The sequence below is a fragment of the Fundulus heteroclitus genome, chromosome 10 (assembly GCF_011125445.2).
Source record: "Fundulus heteroclitus isolate FHET01 chromosome 10, MU-UCD_Fhet_4.1, whole genome shotgun sequence".
Lineage (NCBI taxonomy): Eukaryota > Metazoa > Chordata > Actinopteri > Cyprinodontiformes > Fundulidae > Fundulus > Fundulus heteroclitus.
In genome coordinates this window covers 29420413-29438827 of record NC_046370.1, presented here as the reverse complement: position 1 = coordinate 29438827, position 18415 = coordinate 29420413, and the positions used below count along the sequence as shown (strand labels likewise).

Genomic DNA, 18415 nt, shown 5'->3' with positions numbered 1-18415 from the left:
CTCAGCCGTCACCTCCCTGCCTGCTCTTAAAACGCTCAGTTCAGTTCCTTTCAAGATCTCAGACCCTCATCTACCTGGATCAATCCTCAGAGCATTCATCCTCGCTGCAAGGCCTCCCTCCAAAAGCCGCCAGGATCAGCTCTCCATTCCTTCTCAGACTGTCAGCATCAATCCTGTTTTTGCATCCTTGCTGCAGCTAATTACTCCTCTCTTCCTCCAGACTCCGCTGCTTTCCAAAAACAGAAGCCTGCCTTGTTGAACATTTTTTGTTAATAAACATTCACTGGACTTATTCTGTTGCCTCCCTGAGTTATGATTCTGCATGTGTGGGTCAGCAGACTTTCTAGGAACTTGACAGCCTGTCGGTTTATGTGGATGGCCATGTTTGATGTGTTTGCGGCTTTTCCCATTTTATATTCGACTGCATCGGTGAAATGTCCAAAGCTTTGGATATTGTGTTATAACCAAACTCTGCTTTAAACTTTGAAACTTCACCACTGTACACTGTTGTCACGGTACAGCTGAATCTTATTAAAGGGTGTCAGAGTGACACTTTTCAGGTTTCTATTTGTGAATGATTTTGAAAAACCATGTATCCTTTTTCCTTCTGACTCACAATTATGCTCTACTTTGTGCTTGTTTAGCAAATACAATAGCACTAAAACTAGAAGTTTTAGCTTGTCATGTGACAGAATGTGGAGAAGTACAAATACTTTTGCCAGGCAGTGCATTAATGTGGCCATTACAGCCTTATTTCCCACTAAGCTTCAAACATCTCTAGCCAGATCAAAAGGCGAAACTGCTGAAGCATGCATAGGTGCCTGAATCCCTAATGGCAGCTTTTAGCCAGGCCTGATTAAGCTCAATACTAGCAACTCCTTAATAAAATATCAAACGCATGCTGAAGCGCGGCTGCCACCACTAGAGTCTTAACGCAGGAAGTTCCCCACAAAGCAAGGGCACCCCACATGCCAACTTCCCCTCTGAGTGTAACCTTTACAGAACCAGGGAGGGTGTGAGTGTGCGTCTGCTTGCTTGGGAAGTAATCCTTAAACCGGGGGGCATTAGGGACATGCAGCAACCCAGACGGCCTCCCCTCACTGGCCTTTTGCCACCTTCTCCGTCACTCACCGTTGGCCTGGTAACCCATGCCCAGGATGACTTCAGGGGCGCGGTAGTAGCGGGTCACTACGTAGGGCGTCATGAGCAGGCCGGTGGCAGCTGTCCTGGCCAAGCCGAAATCCAGGATCTTCAGTGTGCAATCCGACTTTACTACAATGTTGCTGGGCTTCAGGTCCTGCACAAACAAAACGTGAAGAAATGATAATGCTAATGGATATAGACCCATTATAGCACATCAACTATTCTGTATTTGAATTCACAGTTCCTAGTCATCTATCAGGAAATTCCATACTTGGGTGAAAATTGCTATTTCCATGTTTAAACTATTAATTAGTTATATCTAATAATGATACTGCAATGAATGAATGAATAGATGGATGGACAGATGGCTCTTAAAGCACTTTACTTTTAAGCTGTTAAACCTGGATGGTTGGTGATGACTGTTTGTATATTAGGAGGACTGACCCTGTGTATGATGCCTGCAGCGTGCAGGTGTTTAATTCCACACAGCATCTGATAGAGCAGGTAGGACAGCCTCTCGTGGTCCAGCTCCATCTGAATCACCTGGCAGAGGTTGGCGTCCATCAGCTCCATCACTAGATACCTGCAGGAAGACAACCCGTGTTAACAGATACACACACACACACAGGAGGCACCACGGAAAAAGACGCAGAAACTTCACACGTCGGCTTAAATCAAGCCGTATTAGATGAACTAATACCGTAGTTCCTTCACATGGCAAGCAGTGTGCATTTTAGACTTCAAATGGCAAAGCTATTGTCTAAAAGGAGAAGAAATGTGCATTATGAAGTGCACATTTTTCCAAACTTCAACAATGTGCAGTCACGGCTCCTGTGAAGCACACATGCATTGATGTAAACAAACAACGAGGCGAATGGAGTCTTCGTCCACTAACTCTGGCTTAGTTTTGCAGCCCTCAGGCAATGATATGTCCACTTTTCTTTTTAGCTCCGATCAGGCAGACAGAGCGGAGCAGAAACACACAGCCTTACCCTCTCTATTACACACACACACACACACACACACACACATATACACACACACACACACACACACACACACACACACACACACACACACACACACACACACACACACACACACACACACACACACACATCTTTGTGTTGCATTAATCCTGTTTGTTCTCATCATTCTCCATAAAAAATATCACTTCTCAGATCAGGTGAATAATGAAGAGTGAAACATCTAATCTGATGTGACCTCATGTACTTTCATACTCAGAAATACTCGTTTTTGGAAATTCAAAGCTCGGCGGAGGCCCTGTACGCTAGTACAAAACCTGTACATAGCATTGGGCATAATTCATGTGTTCACAAATGTCAAGGTACCCCATGAGCAACACACGTATGCTCCCCCATAGCAACACAGCTGCTGGAATCGAGCTTGCCACATTATCCCAGAACCAGGATCTTTACCTGGACCTTTTCTCAGTCCCAATTGCTTTGACTGGAGAAAAATTCTGCTGTACAACAACAGCTTTGATAGGAAAGTAGTACTTTTGAGATCATTCTGAACCTTCAGGAAGGTGTTCTGTGGTGTGGGGGTGATAAGTCTTTCGGAGTTGTTATGCATTCCAAACGTTCTGGGTCATCTCAGTTAAACTCCATTAGAAATTGTTTTTTTGCTTCTTAAAAGCAGGGGGGAAAAAAGGTATGTTTCAGAACCATTTTATGTCAATCCCACATCTAGCATCTTTGACTGTTATAGCAGTTACATTCTGATGTATGTATATATATATATATATATATATATATATACATATATATATATATATATATATATATATATATATTTGAAAAACAGAACGTACAGTCCAGACTGAGGGGGAATGTGTGACTCCAAACAATTTAAATTAACTATAAAGACTTCCACTTTCAGCCAGAGAAAGTTAATGTTCTCAAAACTATTTCACATGGTTTATGTCAGAAGGGTTTTATAACAATTACATTCCGAAGCACAAAGAAAAACATCCACAACACCAGGAAAAGCAGTAAAAGACGCTGTACTTCGGCACCCTACCCTATTGTGTTTGCCTACGCTCTAAACTGGGCTCTGGTCCTGTTGGTTCATTAAAGATATGTTGATGATACATGCTGCCTCTCAGTTTGGAGGGACTTTACTTATGCCATACAATGTAACCTCTTTGAATTGATCACAGGTTTAAATGCCATAAAATGTTCCTTTCTGTTATGGACAGGAGTTTGTTCCCCTCGCTCTGCTGAGAGTAAGAGAGGACGCCGTTTGTCTGTTAGTGAAATCTTTTCAGAATCCCTATTCACCACTGGCTAGCGCTGTTTACCTCTTTAGGCAACAATTATAAGAAGAAGTAGACGCTGCACACGCCACTGGTGTAGGACCTGGGGCCGATAGGCAGTGCTGGTTTCTGGGAGACAAAGGAAATGGTACGTTTTTCAGGCTCCAGCTGGTTTACAGCGTGTTCCTGTCAGGCTTTCACAATTAAAGCCGTGATGTTACATGCACAAGAGGGAAAACACAATAAGCAGCGGTAACTAAAAGGCTGTGGTATTTGTTCAGCAGACTCACAGACATAAAAGCTTCAGGCTTTTGGTGTGCATGATTTCTTCTGGTCGGGGGAGACCAGCTTGGCCACTCAGCTTGACGCCTCACTACCTTGCTGTGCTGTCGCCTGACACATACACCAGCGCAGCTGCCAATGTGAAAATACCAGCTACAGCAATTTTTATTTTTCTTCCTTTGAGGAAAGCAAACAACAGAGGTATAATGGAGTTTAAACTGAGAGGACTGATCCAGAAAGTTTGGTCTGTTAACCACCCAGAAAGGTTCACCACCCGTCCAACAAAGACATCCATCGTGGGGGTTCAAAATAATCTCAAAAGCACCATATATGGTGTTGATTTCTCCTCCTTTAGCTCCCTGAGATTGATGGAGGTGCAGAGAGTTGGGTGAATGGGTTATCCCCATATCAACTATTATATTTAAGAATATAAAGCAACTGGAAGTGACCAGATTTACAAGCTATTGAGGGGTAATGGTGGATATAGACCACTTTATAACTGTCAAGTGACAAAGAAACTCAAACAAATGTCCCACTTAGACCCTAAAAAGGAAAAAAACAACACCTTCTCATTTTCATAAAGTGAAAGCTACCCCTTTGCCACAGGGGTAGCTGTGGCAAAGTGGGAAGAGTACACATTTTGTAATTGCAAAGTTGAGGGTTTTATTGCTGCTTTCCTCTGCCGCATGCTAATGTACCCTTGGGCAAGGCGCTCCATGCTAATGATCTGGGTAGGGGAGTGTGCAGTGCAGTAAGATGAATGAGACTTTGGTCAGTGTCACTAGAAAGGCCCAACAAAGATTCAGTCCATTTACTGATTGAACTACTAAATACCAGGTGTAATCTGTGCTAATAATCTCCAACTTTTATCCAGCTGTTCACTTAAATCATCCATCCATTCTCCAACATGCTTATCCCTTGTGGGGACGCGAGGGTTGCCGGTGTCTATCTCCAGCTGTCAATGGGCGAGAGGCGGGGTACACCCTGGACAGGTCACCAGTCTATCGCAGTCATTTAAACCACACCACTCCAAATAACCTAGAACACATGTGAGCTGCCAGCAGGCTGGTCCTGTAGAGAAGGGGACCCAAATTTTTCAACCTGCCCCCCACCCCAAATAACAGCACCAGAGACGGGTAAACCTCTGTTGGGCAGGGGAATGTTTTTCCCTTCTTTTTTGGAAATTATGAGAATAATTTCAAAATAAACAAGAATAAAATGGTAAAATTCCAAGACTAAAGTCTTAAAATTACAAGAGTAAAGTTGTATTTTTATACAAACTCGTACAAAATGCCAAAATCCCAGGAAAGACTCAATCTTTTAGCGCATGAGTATCAAATCATCTCGCCACCCCCACTTTGGGAAGCCCTGCTGTGGAGATACTCACACATCTTGGAACTCCTCCAGTGTCTTCTGTGGTGTGAATACGTTTAAAAGCCCGATGATCTGAGGAAACAAAAAGGGAAAACCTTCAGGAGGAAAGGCTATGAGTAAACAGCTGAAACAAAAAAATAAATCTCTCTATGGTGTTGTGTTATTGTATAAAGGGCATACTGGTGTGCAGGGAGCTTTCTCCTTTACGACAGACTCTCCAGCAGTGCATTATGTCTCCCTGAATATGTCAGTAAATGATGTTGTATAATATAGACAGGTAGAGCCTCGTTAATAGGATGCACAGTGACGGTTAACATTTTCCAGAGATTCCCTCAGGGTCAGCTTGGTTCCATTTAAACATCTTGTCCTCTCTACTGATACTTTGTTTTGTTCATCACACTGGATGCTGGGATGGCTCAGATCTGAAGTCTGTTTGATTGTTTAAAGCCTGCTCTAATCCCGTAATCATTCGAATCAAAGCTTGAGGAACGTTAGAACAACAGGACTGGAGCCCTTACATTCTTGTGGTTGACACATTTCATGAGCACCAGTTCTCTGTAGGCCCGTTTGGCATGGGTTTGATTCTGAAAGGGCCGGCTCAGCTTCTTGATGGCAACGTTCCTCTCCAAGTTATGGTCATACGCTGAGCTGATGGGACAAAAGCAAAATGCAGGGATACATCATTAATGATTTAACTTTTCCTTACATTAGCACCCTACCTCTATATTTAAGTAGCCCAGTTAGCATTTGAATTACACCAGTGCAATCTGAAACCGGGGCGTGGTGATGTCGTTGTGACCAGAAAGGATGTGTGAGCCATATTGTTTCTAATAATATCAAAAATCCCATTTTAACAATAACACAGCTTTCATCATTGAGTGTTTTGATCGTTTTGGCAAAAGGCTTGAAAAAAATAACCGGAATGTAGGGATTAGTGTTGCTGCATTAGTTGTACTAGGGCATGCTTAATTTAAAGGGTTTCTTCCAGTTTATTTTCCCCACAGGAAACAGTTATAAAGGAACATTTCAAATGACCACAAACATTTGGACACAGGTAAGAATATCAAAAACACATCTTTCATCAAATTTCAGTCAGAGAATGAAAGACTGTCTCCTTACAACATGTGACATTTAAAAAGGACAGAAAAGCACTGTGACCTGGGTTAGGGGTTGTGACTTTTTCCATTACCATCTGTAAAAACATGCCAAAACGTTTTGCTGCAAACGTTCTTTTGTGCAAACAGTGAAGATGACTCCAGTAATGTGACAACTACGTAGATAAGCGGTTAACGTGAAAGTTAATGTAGCAGACCATTGTCACTAGGGCTGTGCATAAAAATCGATATAAAGATTAATATCGATATTTTTAAAAACGATTTAATATCGATATTCTGGCTTTCAATATCGATATACCTCCCAACCTCTAGGGGGCGTTATTACAGCACAACCATTACAGTTCACAGCGAAGGAGAGCAAGTGAGACGAATTTGTGGAACGGCCGACAGGATTTTAGAAGCTCCTTTGTCCCTAAAATCAGATGTTTGGGCACATTTTTGGTTTCTGTGACACGTTAAATGCATTGAAGCAAATGCACTTTATTTTCCTGTTAATATGTCTGTGATCAATAAATAGAACATAAACATAATATTTGGCTGATTTTGGTGATTGAATCACTGAACATTAATTCAAAGTAATAAATATCGATATTGGAATCAAAGCAAGCTGAGCTATGTATCGAGAATCGTATCGTATCGTGAGCTGTGTATCGAGAATCGTATCGTATCGTGAGCTGTGTATCGAGAATCGTATCGAATCGGCTCATCCTAGATGATACCCAGCCCTAATTGTCACCTTCTCTGAACTAACCATCGTACTAACCAACGACAGTATTAGTATTTGCAGACATCTTACTCATCCAGGTGAGATTGTGGCACTCAGCCTGAAAGAAGCCCTCACACAACTGTCACTACAACATGGCAGCTGGGTTTCCATAGCAACAGATAACAGATCATTTTGACATAGGCCAACCATTTATTTGTGTGATCTTACTTATGTATAAGTTACAGGCAAAAGTAAATATCCTAGTCACCGAGCAAAAAGTAGAAGATAAGGCCTGACATTTTTTGAATTATTGAAAAATCGTCAAATTCTTGCGATTAAACTACGCTTTTTGTCAATATCTAAAAGCTCAACTTACCAGACAATTCCTTGTGCTCCAGATCCAATGGGTCTGAGGTTCTGGTAGCGCTTCAAGACTGTAAAAGTTGAATCCCCCACATCTATGCTGTAATACTCCTTCTCACGCTTGTTCCGGTTCATGATGAAACCTTGACAAAACGCTGTGGCTGGGCATCCAAGAAGGGCAGGCCTGTCAAGATCTGCAGGGAATATGGAGCATGTTATTTATTGATTTTTTTTAAACAAAGATAAAATTTGCATTTTTTTAATACATTTTTATTTTTTGCATTGTTGAAAGTAGGGCTGAGACATTATTGTATTGTTTTATCGTTATCGTGAAAAATGTCTTATGATAAGAATGAGGCTTTTGTTTACCATAAATGCCAATTAGTAATGTCTGAAAACCCCAAAAACTGCCAATATTGTTATTTTCTCCACTGTTCGTTTCTTCAGAACATCAATAAATGTCAATACATTAAAAATAGAATTGAATGCTGTTACTATGGGCAGTTTAGTGATAAAAATCACATTTCTTTATATAACTTGTGTCCTGACGAAACATATTTCGAATGTTGTTTTAATATGTTGTTGCATTACTAAATGTGTTTTTTTAAGGACAGTATTTGCCTTTATGGGGCTATAATTGACATGAAGTCACAGCCACAAAGACTATAAGAAGCTGGTAATAGTCTTTTATCATCACTTTTTTATCATCATCACTATACTACTACAACATATCATGACAAAATTCAAAATCCATACCCCCCCCCCCCCTACTTAGAAGTGTGGCTGAATTCTAGGCAAAGGCATGTCCCAGTATCAAAATATACCAACGATTCCAGTTAAAGTTAAAGTTTTAAAACTGTAAAAATCTTCAGTGGTTTCCTTCCAGTGGTTTAAAGACATTTTAATGAGACACCAGAGAAAGCATCAGTTTGACCGGAGTCTCCTCCAACTGTGTGAGTAACTGAGTAACACAGTGTTGCCTCTCCACTATTCATTACTGCACACTATCAGTACGCTGGCCTTTCTCACTTAAAGGAGGACCAATTTGGCTGTTTGGAAAAACGAAAACCACAGTAAGTCATGGTGTGACTTAGAGTAATTAATAAATTAGAGTGTCTTATCTTGGGGTAAAAAAATTTCCTCTGAAATATTTTGACAATATATTTTTCTAAACATACAGTCAACATTTCATGAAGCCAAACCAATTTACCCTTTCGGGACTGCTATAGGGCAAAGTTTCATGAAATCCCTGGAGAGTGCTTTGGCAAAAAAATAAAAAAAAAAGTAAAAATCTCGACCTTCCAAAATTTTATCATAAAGTGTTAATCGAATTAATCAATAAGATCAATTTATCGCCCTGCTATAAAATTCCTCAATCTACTGAGCTTTATTTACTTTGGATTATGTTTTCACTTTTGCAAAGTCTGTTTAAATTCCATCTAAATTAGAATAATTTATGCAGGTAATTCAATCTGTTGTCCATACTTGGACGGTACGCCTGTCCAACACCATTAATTTTCAGTAAAAGCACCCTGAAACATATAAAGCGCATCATAGGGCTCCAACAGCACAATCATAAAAACCCATACTTTTCTAGATTTCTTGGTCGATTACTGGGATGTTTTTTTAGGTAACCTGTAGAATTCCACTCTGTTTTAAAGCATTCAGGTTTGTTGGCTCTGAAGAGAAGGAAAAACGGAAAACAACAAACTACAAAAAACCTGTTCTACCAGCTGAGTCTCAGCGGCTGTTGAATGAGTGGTATGTGTCTCCTAAGCTCTCTGTCAGTACCTCACAAAGCGAATCATCTTTAATACAGGGTGTCTGTAAGATGGAGTCAGTTCAATTCAAGACTTAAAGATCCTTATGATTCAAATCCAAGAACTCAATTCTAAAAAATTCCTCGGACATTAACCTCGTTAACCTGTTTCATGAATCATCAACATGTTTGCCGCATATATAGAAAGGGATTGTTGCACATATGTTTTAGCCACAAATGGTGGGAAATCCCTGGGATGGGTGGATTAGATAACAAACATGGATGGATATTTATTTACCAATTTCTAATTCAGAAAAATACCGCGCTGATTAGGACAAAAACAGCATCAATATGTTTCCCGTACATTCCTCCAGCGTTTCTTTTTCTTGGCCTGTTGTTGTTAAAGACAGTATTTTTGCACAGGGCCTGACAGACCCAGACTGGAACCGCTGTAGGGCAAACACAGACCCGCTGTCTTTCAAACGGTACTCTGGGATTTTTAGTTTTAGTTCTCAGAACATACTGCTGTGCAACAGCCACGGGGAATAAAATCAGACCGTAAGTTGTTTCCAATTTACGGTCTGATTCCTGGAGACACAACATTAAAAATGCTAGGCTATTGATACCAGGCTCCTCTCGGATTTGATATGAATTGTTGAAAAGTCTGCTCGTGATTTCACTGTAACTCCAGGTAATTGCAAGTAGACGAAACTTACCGAAAATGTTTCTAAAACGCTGTTAAAGTTTAGCTTCACCTGAGTGAGTTAGGGCTGCTTTCTATTGTCCTCTCTCTGCAGCAGACAGCCACTCTTACATGACACAAACAGACAGGAAGCAGCAGAAGCCGATACAGGCACTCACTGAACATCATTAAAATAGCTGAAAAAAAAGAAGCTTAGGAGTGTAAGGGAAGATGCAGCGTTAATAAAAGGAAATATGTGATTTTTAAAAACTGGTCGGGATAAACCATGAGAAAGTACAAGTATCGGGAGGTGAGTTTAGTCAGGCTCATCACTCATTATTTAAAAAGGACTTGATCAAGACCAATATTTGGAATTTCTTTATTTTCTGTTTGACTGAATACTGCGTCCATCAACATATCAGCATTTTTGTTTTCATTTTATTGCCGATGTTTGTTACCCTTTATCACCGAATTAAAACAAAGTTCAAACGAATGAGTTTGTCCTTAGAAAGAAAAATCTGAATCAGCAGGTCAGACCTCAAAGAAAGCTAAAAAACAACAGCAGCCAGTAAGAGTCTGAAGAACTAAGTCCTGTAATCTGTCACAATATAAATTCAAAACTGGAGAAAAGAAAGTCTGTCTGCGATCAGTTTTACTTTTGGAGGGAATTTAATGGGAAAAATCAGCAGGTGAGAATATTACAAAAACCTGAAGCTTGACGAAAGGACACAATCGGTGCAACAGCGGCTATCTGTTCACCTCTAACACATTAAAATGGATTTCCTCCTATGTGGATTCAACTGCTCCTTAAAGCGAATTACAGTAAAATGATCAATCTTAAACGTGGAAACGCAAGTCTCCTCCTATAGGCTCAATTAAAGCCTACGGTCGCCAGATAAAGTACTAATTGAAATGGCAGAAACTCAAGCCGGCCATGCATACAATCCAAAAGAGAGCTGCATCAATTAGAGCGATTACTGCGCCTCTGAAATCCATCATATGATATAACCCAGATGATGTGTATATGCAGTCTACGTGAAATCTAAACGTTAGGGTAATGGAGCAGGGAGCCAGGCAGAGGCAGACAGGAAGCAGGGTTTCATGCTTGGTATGAGGATGACAAATTTTTAGTAGACCTTGGAGCAGTGAACCTAAAAGGTATAGGCTGTGCGCTGATTTCTCTGAATACAGCTATTTTACCCCACCTCTTCCCCTTCACCATCAGTTAGCGTACAAGCCTTTTCCTCTTTTCCCACCCCTCTATTCATAGGTACCCGATTCTTTACTTGTTTTTCCTCTCTACTGGTGTACGGACCAGTTTATCTGAACTTGAGCCAAATCTGGGAGCAGTTCGAGCGGGAAGTAAACGACTGAAAGTGGCAGCATGATGAAAATCAGACAATTGACATTGAAAAGATTCATTACATTAGAACACAAGCACTGGAAACTTCTCTTGGAGGTCCAGCTTTACCAAAGGTGAGTTGCCAGAGATTGCTGTGCATCACTTCTCAGATCATTGTAAGCATACAGTACATCTTGGAAGACATTTTGTTCATGTCAAATTCTCTATGTGACAAGAGCAGTACAAACGTAGTGCATGATTGTGAAGTGGAAGGAAGATAATACGTGGTTTTCACTCATTTCCCTCTTTCAGTTGCGAGATTTACAGATCTGGGCAAACATTTGTACAGTATTTAGCTCCTGTGATTAGGCCTGTGGCGATAAGCAATAAATCAATTAATCGCACAATAAATTCAATCACGTGATTATTAAAATAAGCTCAACAATTTGTGTATACATGCTACCCCTGTTTTCCCTCTCCTGTCGCTGAGAGTAAATAACAAAAGGTTTCAGTACGGTGCATCGGTGTCTGCTCACCCCTCCCTTCTAGTTTCCTCAGTGAAGGAGGAGTTACATCCCGTGTCAGGTAGGCAACATGCTCAGAGTTTAGCATAAGAGCCTTTTGAGGGAGAGCCAGACAAACACTAGTTTGAAAGGAAAATGGAATTGGTGTCAAAGCCTAACGCGACCGCTGCAGTGTGGGAGTTTTTTCATAGTGAAATGATGACAGCCACCCGCTTTATCTATCTGAGCCGGTATCTCAAGAGGGTGTGCTCGCGTAACTATGCTATTCTCATATTAGTTGAAAAATGTGTCCAAATGTCAATAATATGGTTTATTACGATCATTTTTAGGAAAAATCTATCATCCAGCAAAATCTGTTGTGGCCAATTGCATTCAGAAGTTGCCTAAATAGCAAATAAGAGTCTGTCTTTGTGTAGTTTAATCTGACCATACTATCCCCAACCATGCAATATGGTAGTGGCAGCATCACTTCCTAGTTCTTGGTCTGTTACATATTAAAAACACATTACTAGTAATGCCTATTTGCACAGTTTAGTTTCTCAAGGAGCGTCTGGTTGGACATCAATGCAGATTGCACAGCTCTGTAACTAGAAGGTTAAACATTTTTCCATAGTATTTACTGTGGGCATGAGTGTCAACAATGGAGCGTTGAGGTGATAATTCATACATTACACATCTGCATCGTTTGTAAAGGGACTACTAATAGTCCTTAGGATCTAACGAGACTTGTATCTGAGTCTCGTTAGATCCTAAGGACTATTTGCCCACTTTAAGCTTTTCAGGAAGCATTTTTTGTCATTACAAACAACTGATTTCATGGAGAAAGGAAAAAAACCTGAGTCTGTGCCTCTTGCATCAAGAATGGCAGATCTGAATGAAAGACAGATGATTACAGGCCAAACCTCGTAGAAAGAAAAACAGTTAAAGGCTGCAAAAAAAGTTGAGACTAAGGCCATTTTCACACCTGATAGTCTGGTAGACAGGGTTCGATTAGGGACCAAACTGCTTATTTTCAGCTGGTGAAGTTCGCTTTCACACTGCAATTCGCCAAATATACCAAACCTTTTGACCATTCGCGCTGCACCAAGAAACACAGAGGAAAAGACATTGGTCAGCAACACAGCACAGCTTCCTTTTCTGCCAAAATGTAAACAAAATGGAATGGCTACTGATATTAGCCGTCTTATTGCCATGCTGTGTTTGGCAAGCGTGACAAAAACTGAGTGAAAGTCCGGTTACCTCCGATTTAAGCCTGTTTGTTGGTGCCAGACAAGCACAATTGAACAGTGGGCTCAGCTCGAGCGGAGGACGGGCAGAAGACCACAGAGATTCTAATATTTTACAAAAGGCTGGAGACGCCTTTGTCTACAGCGGTGGCATGTGAGTTGGGGCACATCAAGCATAATTGAACTGATGTCACACTTACAATGAGCAAGGTAATTACAAAATATGAGTAGGTTCATACGTATTATTGCTCAATTACAATTGTATTTACCCAAATTGCCCTGCACTGTAGTCCACTTCTTGCTATTTGAGCAGCCTCTGGTCTGCTTGGCATTCCTATATGTATTCAAACCGCTCCAGAGTTCACTTCAACCGAGCCAAGAAGTATGTTTTGAGGTGGTCCCGAGTTTACTTTTTTCGTCCGCATCATAGTTCGACTGCGCATTCACACTTCCCCAAACCAACCAAACTTTCTATGCAAACTAACCAGAGTCCAATTAAGGTGGACTAAACAGGACTAGTGTAAATACATGTGTCACAATGGCCAGGTCAAAATTGAGATCTAAATTCACTAAAGAATTGTTTCAAATTCTGTTTAGACAGTTCACCTTTAAGTTGACATGCTTAAATGGTTTAGCAAAGATGAATGCCAGTCTCAAGATGAGCATAACTGGTAGAGCCACCCCCACAAAAAAAAAAAAAAACTTAAGAGCTCATTCAGCAATGTGTTAAATTAGAGCGAACTTAATACAGATGCATGCCAAACTCTTAATATATTTGCTTTTAAAAGTGAAAACCATATATCATCATGATCTTTTAATAAATAATTGTAACACTACTTTGTGTTGGTCGATGAATGAAACCCCTATAAAACCCATGCGGGTTGGTGGTAGTAACGGGAAACAAGAAGAAAAAAATAAAAACAGTATGGGTTAGAAACGGTTACTGCCTCCTCCTTTCCTCCAAGAGATGTTTGATGCTTTCTGCTTCGTTTCATCTGCATCATATTCCCCCTTCGCTGCTGCCATCTTCACCTCGTCTCAGATAAGAAGTGCATCTAAGCGAAACAGTCCTGAGGCTCCGAGAAGAAGAATGTGCTCACATCACTAAAGAGGCGGAACACAGTCATCTTATCCTACAGAATGAGGCTAACTGTGGGGTGTTTAGTTAAACCAATGGCGTACACATGAGTAAACACTGATAAGAACGCAACAGCTGTAAAAACAGTCCTTGTCCATTCTTATCAGGGACACCTTTCACAGACTTTGTTGGTATTAGAGCTACAACAGGCCTGATGTCCTGTTTCTTTTGCTCTATACACACAACTGATTTAGTAGCAACTGCTGACTTCTAATGCTGTACGAATACATCCCAGTTGGACAGAATATTCCAGCATAATGAACCCATGTGGACGCTCATACCTTATTCCTACCAGTCATCCTCTAATGACACCTGATGCAAGTCTATTCCTAATCTTTACCCATGTCTTTGCTACGCAGTTTCTGTCATCTCCTGTAGCAAACAAAGGAGATGGAAGTTTATGCAGGAACCAAAACCGTGAAAGGAAACCAACTTCATATTAAAAAGCCAATAGGGTAGTTCACGCGTGACGTCAGCGCTACATCCGGGCACTGTGGTTGGCAAAAAACAGAGCTGCTCTCGTCTACAACATGACAAAACGGGTGATTTAGAGCGTACTTTTACTTCGTTTATTTTTGGAATCTAAACAATGCCTACGACTTGTTGTGCTCCCGGTTGCACAGAGAGGCATTCCAAATCGTCGGATGTACGTTTCTGTCGTTTACCGAAGGAGGAAGGACGAAGAAAAAAAATTTATATTTTCAATGAAAAGAGCGCAGGCAGACACTCCCAATGGACTGGGGGAGCCATCATTCTACAACAGAATTTGCAGTCTACACTTCATCTCCGGTAAATACAACTTAATTCTGCTCTAGTCATTGTTCTACTTAAATAGCGGCGGAGGGGAGGTAGCTGATGTTGTTAGCAGCAGCTTCAGACAGCAGCTGCTGCTGCTCCATTACGCCCCGGTTCACGGGCGCTAGTACTTCTGTGTTTACGCTGCAATGTCGCCGACACCCCCACCCATTTTAACAAGACAAAAACACCAAAATAATCCATAGTAAACCATGTTTTTTTTATCCTACCGGGCGGGTCTTCCTCTGCTGAGACGCGGCCTGTGTCCGACGCCGCTTTGTGCTGTTACAAACATGTGAACAACATCCATCCATCCATTTTCTGACCGCTTAATCCCTCATGGCGTCGCGGTCATTGCTGGAGCCTTTTTCCTGATATAAAATAATTGTAGCCGTCCAGTGGTTTCAGGGGCTTTCGTGCTCTCTCGTCTGTACTGGCCTGCCGTGTTTATAAGGCAGCTGTATATGTCGTGGTACGGAGCGCTTGGTCAGCATTTCACAGACTCGCTCCGTCCCTTCAGGCTTTTGCTGTGTGGATCTGGTAATCTGATACCATCAACCATCAACTTACTCTTAAAACGATCTTGTGATACGTTATCTAAAGAAGAAAAATACGTGGAGAACTCGTCGTTTCCTTTGTTTGCGTTCGCCATTGTGTTCGTCTTTTGCCAACCAGTCCGGCGCGCATGCACGAAAAACCTGCATCAAAACAATAACAATGAACTGGTCTATAGTGTGGGAATATTTAGTGAATACAGCATACAAAATGACACACGTTTAAAATTTTACAATAAAAATAAAGATAAACGCTAAAGTCACAGCTTCCTGTCTTGCATGTGTTAGCATATCAAAAAATGCATACAACGTGGCTCTAAATGTGAGTATGTGATGTTTTGGAAGATCTACTGCCTCACAACTATCATCATCATTATATCCAAGAAGTGCGTGTCGCTTTTGATACACTCCTGTTCTGTGTATTGGGATCGAGGGTGTGGAACTCACGGTGTAATATTGCGTCAGGACGGGGTGTGTTACTTTTTTGTTCTATGTTTAGTAGATCAACTGGACATGTGAGAATGACATTTTAACTACGAGTGCAGAAAATAGGACAAGCCGCCAATTTTACTTTTAGTTTCAAGCATCCGGCATGCTGAGGCGAGAGAATCTTTATCACAGAGCATTTGTACACAGTAGTATGCCTTTATGTAGTGTTATTGTCATTTCATTGAAACAGTATTTGAGTAGCACTTGCACAAACTCCCCAGCAGAGGTTCCTAAGTGTGGTATATATGTAGTCTCTAAGTAGTGATGTCCCTATCTCAAAACTATTCAATACGTCTCAAAATCTAAGGCGCCTTGGCTTAGCAGGAGATAAAAGTACGTGAGCTTCAATATCAGATGCATAGAAAGCTTTAGTTACCTAAAGCAACATATTTTTCTACTCCATCATATCTAAATAGTGTAAGGGATTATTAAAGATACTGTAAAAAATTATTATCTCCAAGCATTTTGTGTGCAGTGTATGTATGACGTGCAGTTGAATTGCTACTCCTCCAAGACAAAACAAATTTTTTTCTGGTGACAACTTAAACAATGGAACAATCGTTTTTAGGAAAATCATTTTTTTCCTTGAATCAGATCAATGCTTTATGTACACATCAAATGCTAAAGGTAGGAGAGCCTTGGCGTAAATATCATGGCAGGGTTTTCCTCACCGTATTGTATTAAAACCTGGCGGGCACAGATATGTGCACTATCTGGGTATTGAGCACCTGGATGAGAATGTACTTTGATTAATTCTGGTACAAACAAGTTACTAAACCAACCAGATGCAATGAATAGCTTGTCTTAAACAAATTCATCAAGGAGGATTAACTGGTTCTAAGACAACTCAATAAAACTATTGGTTTGTCTCGGATAAACAACTAAGGCAATTGGTGCGCACAAGCCTGTGGTGCCAGTATTATGATCCGGTGTGGTCCTAGACCTGCAAAGCCAGCTAACAGTTACATAAGCCAGCCATTGCGACACAGTCACTGCCACACTTGGTGGTGGCTAAAAAGTGTAAGCAGTGGTTTGATTTCAACTTCCCCATGCCTCCTCAGTCCTTTTAGAAATCTCACAGAGAAGGCCAGTAATTGTCTGAGTCCTGGTTTAAAGTAATCAGTTCATCCATCCTCAATATAAAATACTACAAAAGAGTAACTACAAACTTTACTGTCAAAAATATTTTTGTTACAACAATAAAATTCTAACCTACTACTGGTACAGTCATGGCCACTTTCCTCTAAGCACTGCATGCCTGAACCTGTCTATAAATAACCTACATCCTGATTGTGTATGCATGTGTTTATGTGTTCATACTAAGCTGACTCATCTTTAGTGCTTCAACAGTACTTATACTTAAAAAATAATTCAAGGAGAAATACACTATTGGCACTGCGATTAATGGCACTCTAAACAGAAAAACAACGTTCATAATGTTCATAATATCAGTTACCTTTTTTGGTGTAACCCCAAATAAAGCATTGTTTTGTTTTTGTGCCATTCAAAGTTAGACTTGCTTATGTGTGTTAGATCATTGTCCTGGCGCATAACCCAAGTGTGACTGGGCTTATGGTTGTGTACAGATGCCTGGACACTCTTCCGCAGGTTAGTCTGGAAGAGAACAATAATCATGATTCCATCAATTATGGCAGGTATAGTCAAGGTCTTAAGGAAGCAAAGCAACCCCAAACCCTCACACTACCAACGCCATGTTTGACTGTCATTATGATGGTCTGTTTCTAAAAAGCTGATTTAGGTCAGATGTAACAGGACACATTCATTCCAGAAAGCTCCACTTTTGTCTCGAAAAGTACGACAGGATGCAATATTTGCTTTGAGGATGTTGATATAGAAACAGAGAGGGTCAGAGGAAGCTGCATTGTGTTTGTGTAGATCTAGAGAAAGCATATGCCAGGATGCAGAGAGAGGAGTGGTATTATATGAGGAAGTCTAGAGTAGCAGATATAGAGATGGAGGACATTTATGAGAGCTGAAAGATCACGGTGAGGTGTGCTGTAGATGTTACAGAGGAGTTGAAAGTGAAAGTGGGAATGCATCGAGGCTCAGCTCTGAGCCCCTTCTTGTTTGCCGTACAGATGGACAGGTTGATAGACGAGGTTAGACAGGAATGTCCATGGACTATGATGTTTGCAGATGACATTGTGTCTGCGGTGAGAGCAGGGAGCAGACGGGAGAAAAGTTTAGAGAGAATAGGAGCTTTGCCCTGGAAAGGAGAGGAATGAAAGACAGATTACGTGTGTGTGAATGGCAGGGACCCAAGTGGAGCCGTGAGGTTACAGGGAGCTGACATAAAGAAGGTTGAGGGTTTTAAGTACTTAGGGGCAACAGTGGAGAGCAACTGCGAGATGGAGAAGAGGTGAAGAAACGTGTCCAAGCAGGTTGGAATTGGAGAAAAGCGTCAGGTGTGTTGAGTGATATAAGGAGAGGTGTAAAAGACGGTGGTGAGATCAGCAATGTTGTAGGGTTCAGAGACAGTGGCATTGAGAAAGAGACAGGAAGCAGAGCTGTAGCTAGCAGAAATGAAGATGTTGAGGTTCTCTTTGGGAGTGAAGAGAATGGAGAGGATCAGGAACGAGCACAAGAGAAGGAGGGCTCGTGTTAGATGTTCTAGAGAAAAAGCC

At 41.0% G+C, this 18415-nt stretch overlaps 1 protein-coding gene across 4 annotated transcripts in view; it reads right to left on the bottom strand.

Annotated features, from left to right (window-relative positions):
- Positions 1–18415, bottom strand: part of mapk8b (mitogen-activated protein kinase 8b) — a 40230-nt gene that overhangs the window by 14336 nt on the left and 7479 nt on the right. For all 4 annotated transcript variants that reach the window (XM_012869242.3, XM_012869241.3, XM_036142478.1 and 1 more), the window contains exons 2-6: positions 7275–7455; positions 5596–5725; positions 5091–5149; positions 1588–1726; positions 1132–1297 (exon numbers count right to left, since the gene is read on the bottom strand). In XM_012869242.3, coding sequence (XP_012724696.1) covers positions 1132–1297; positions 1588–1726; positions 5091–5149; positions 5596–5725; positions 7275–7396 — 616 coding nt within the window. In that variant the 5' untranslated portion in view covers positions 7397–7455. The remainder of the gene's footprint in view (positions 1–1131; positions 1298–1587; positions 1727–5090; positions 5150–5595; positions 5726–7274; positions 7456–18415) is intronic.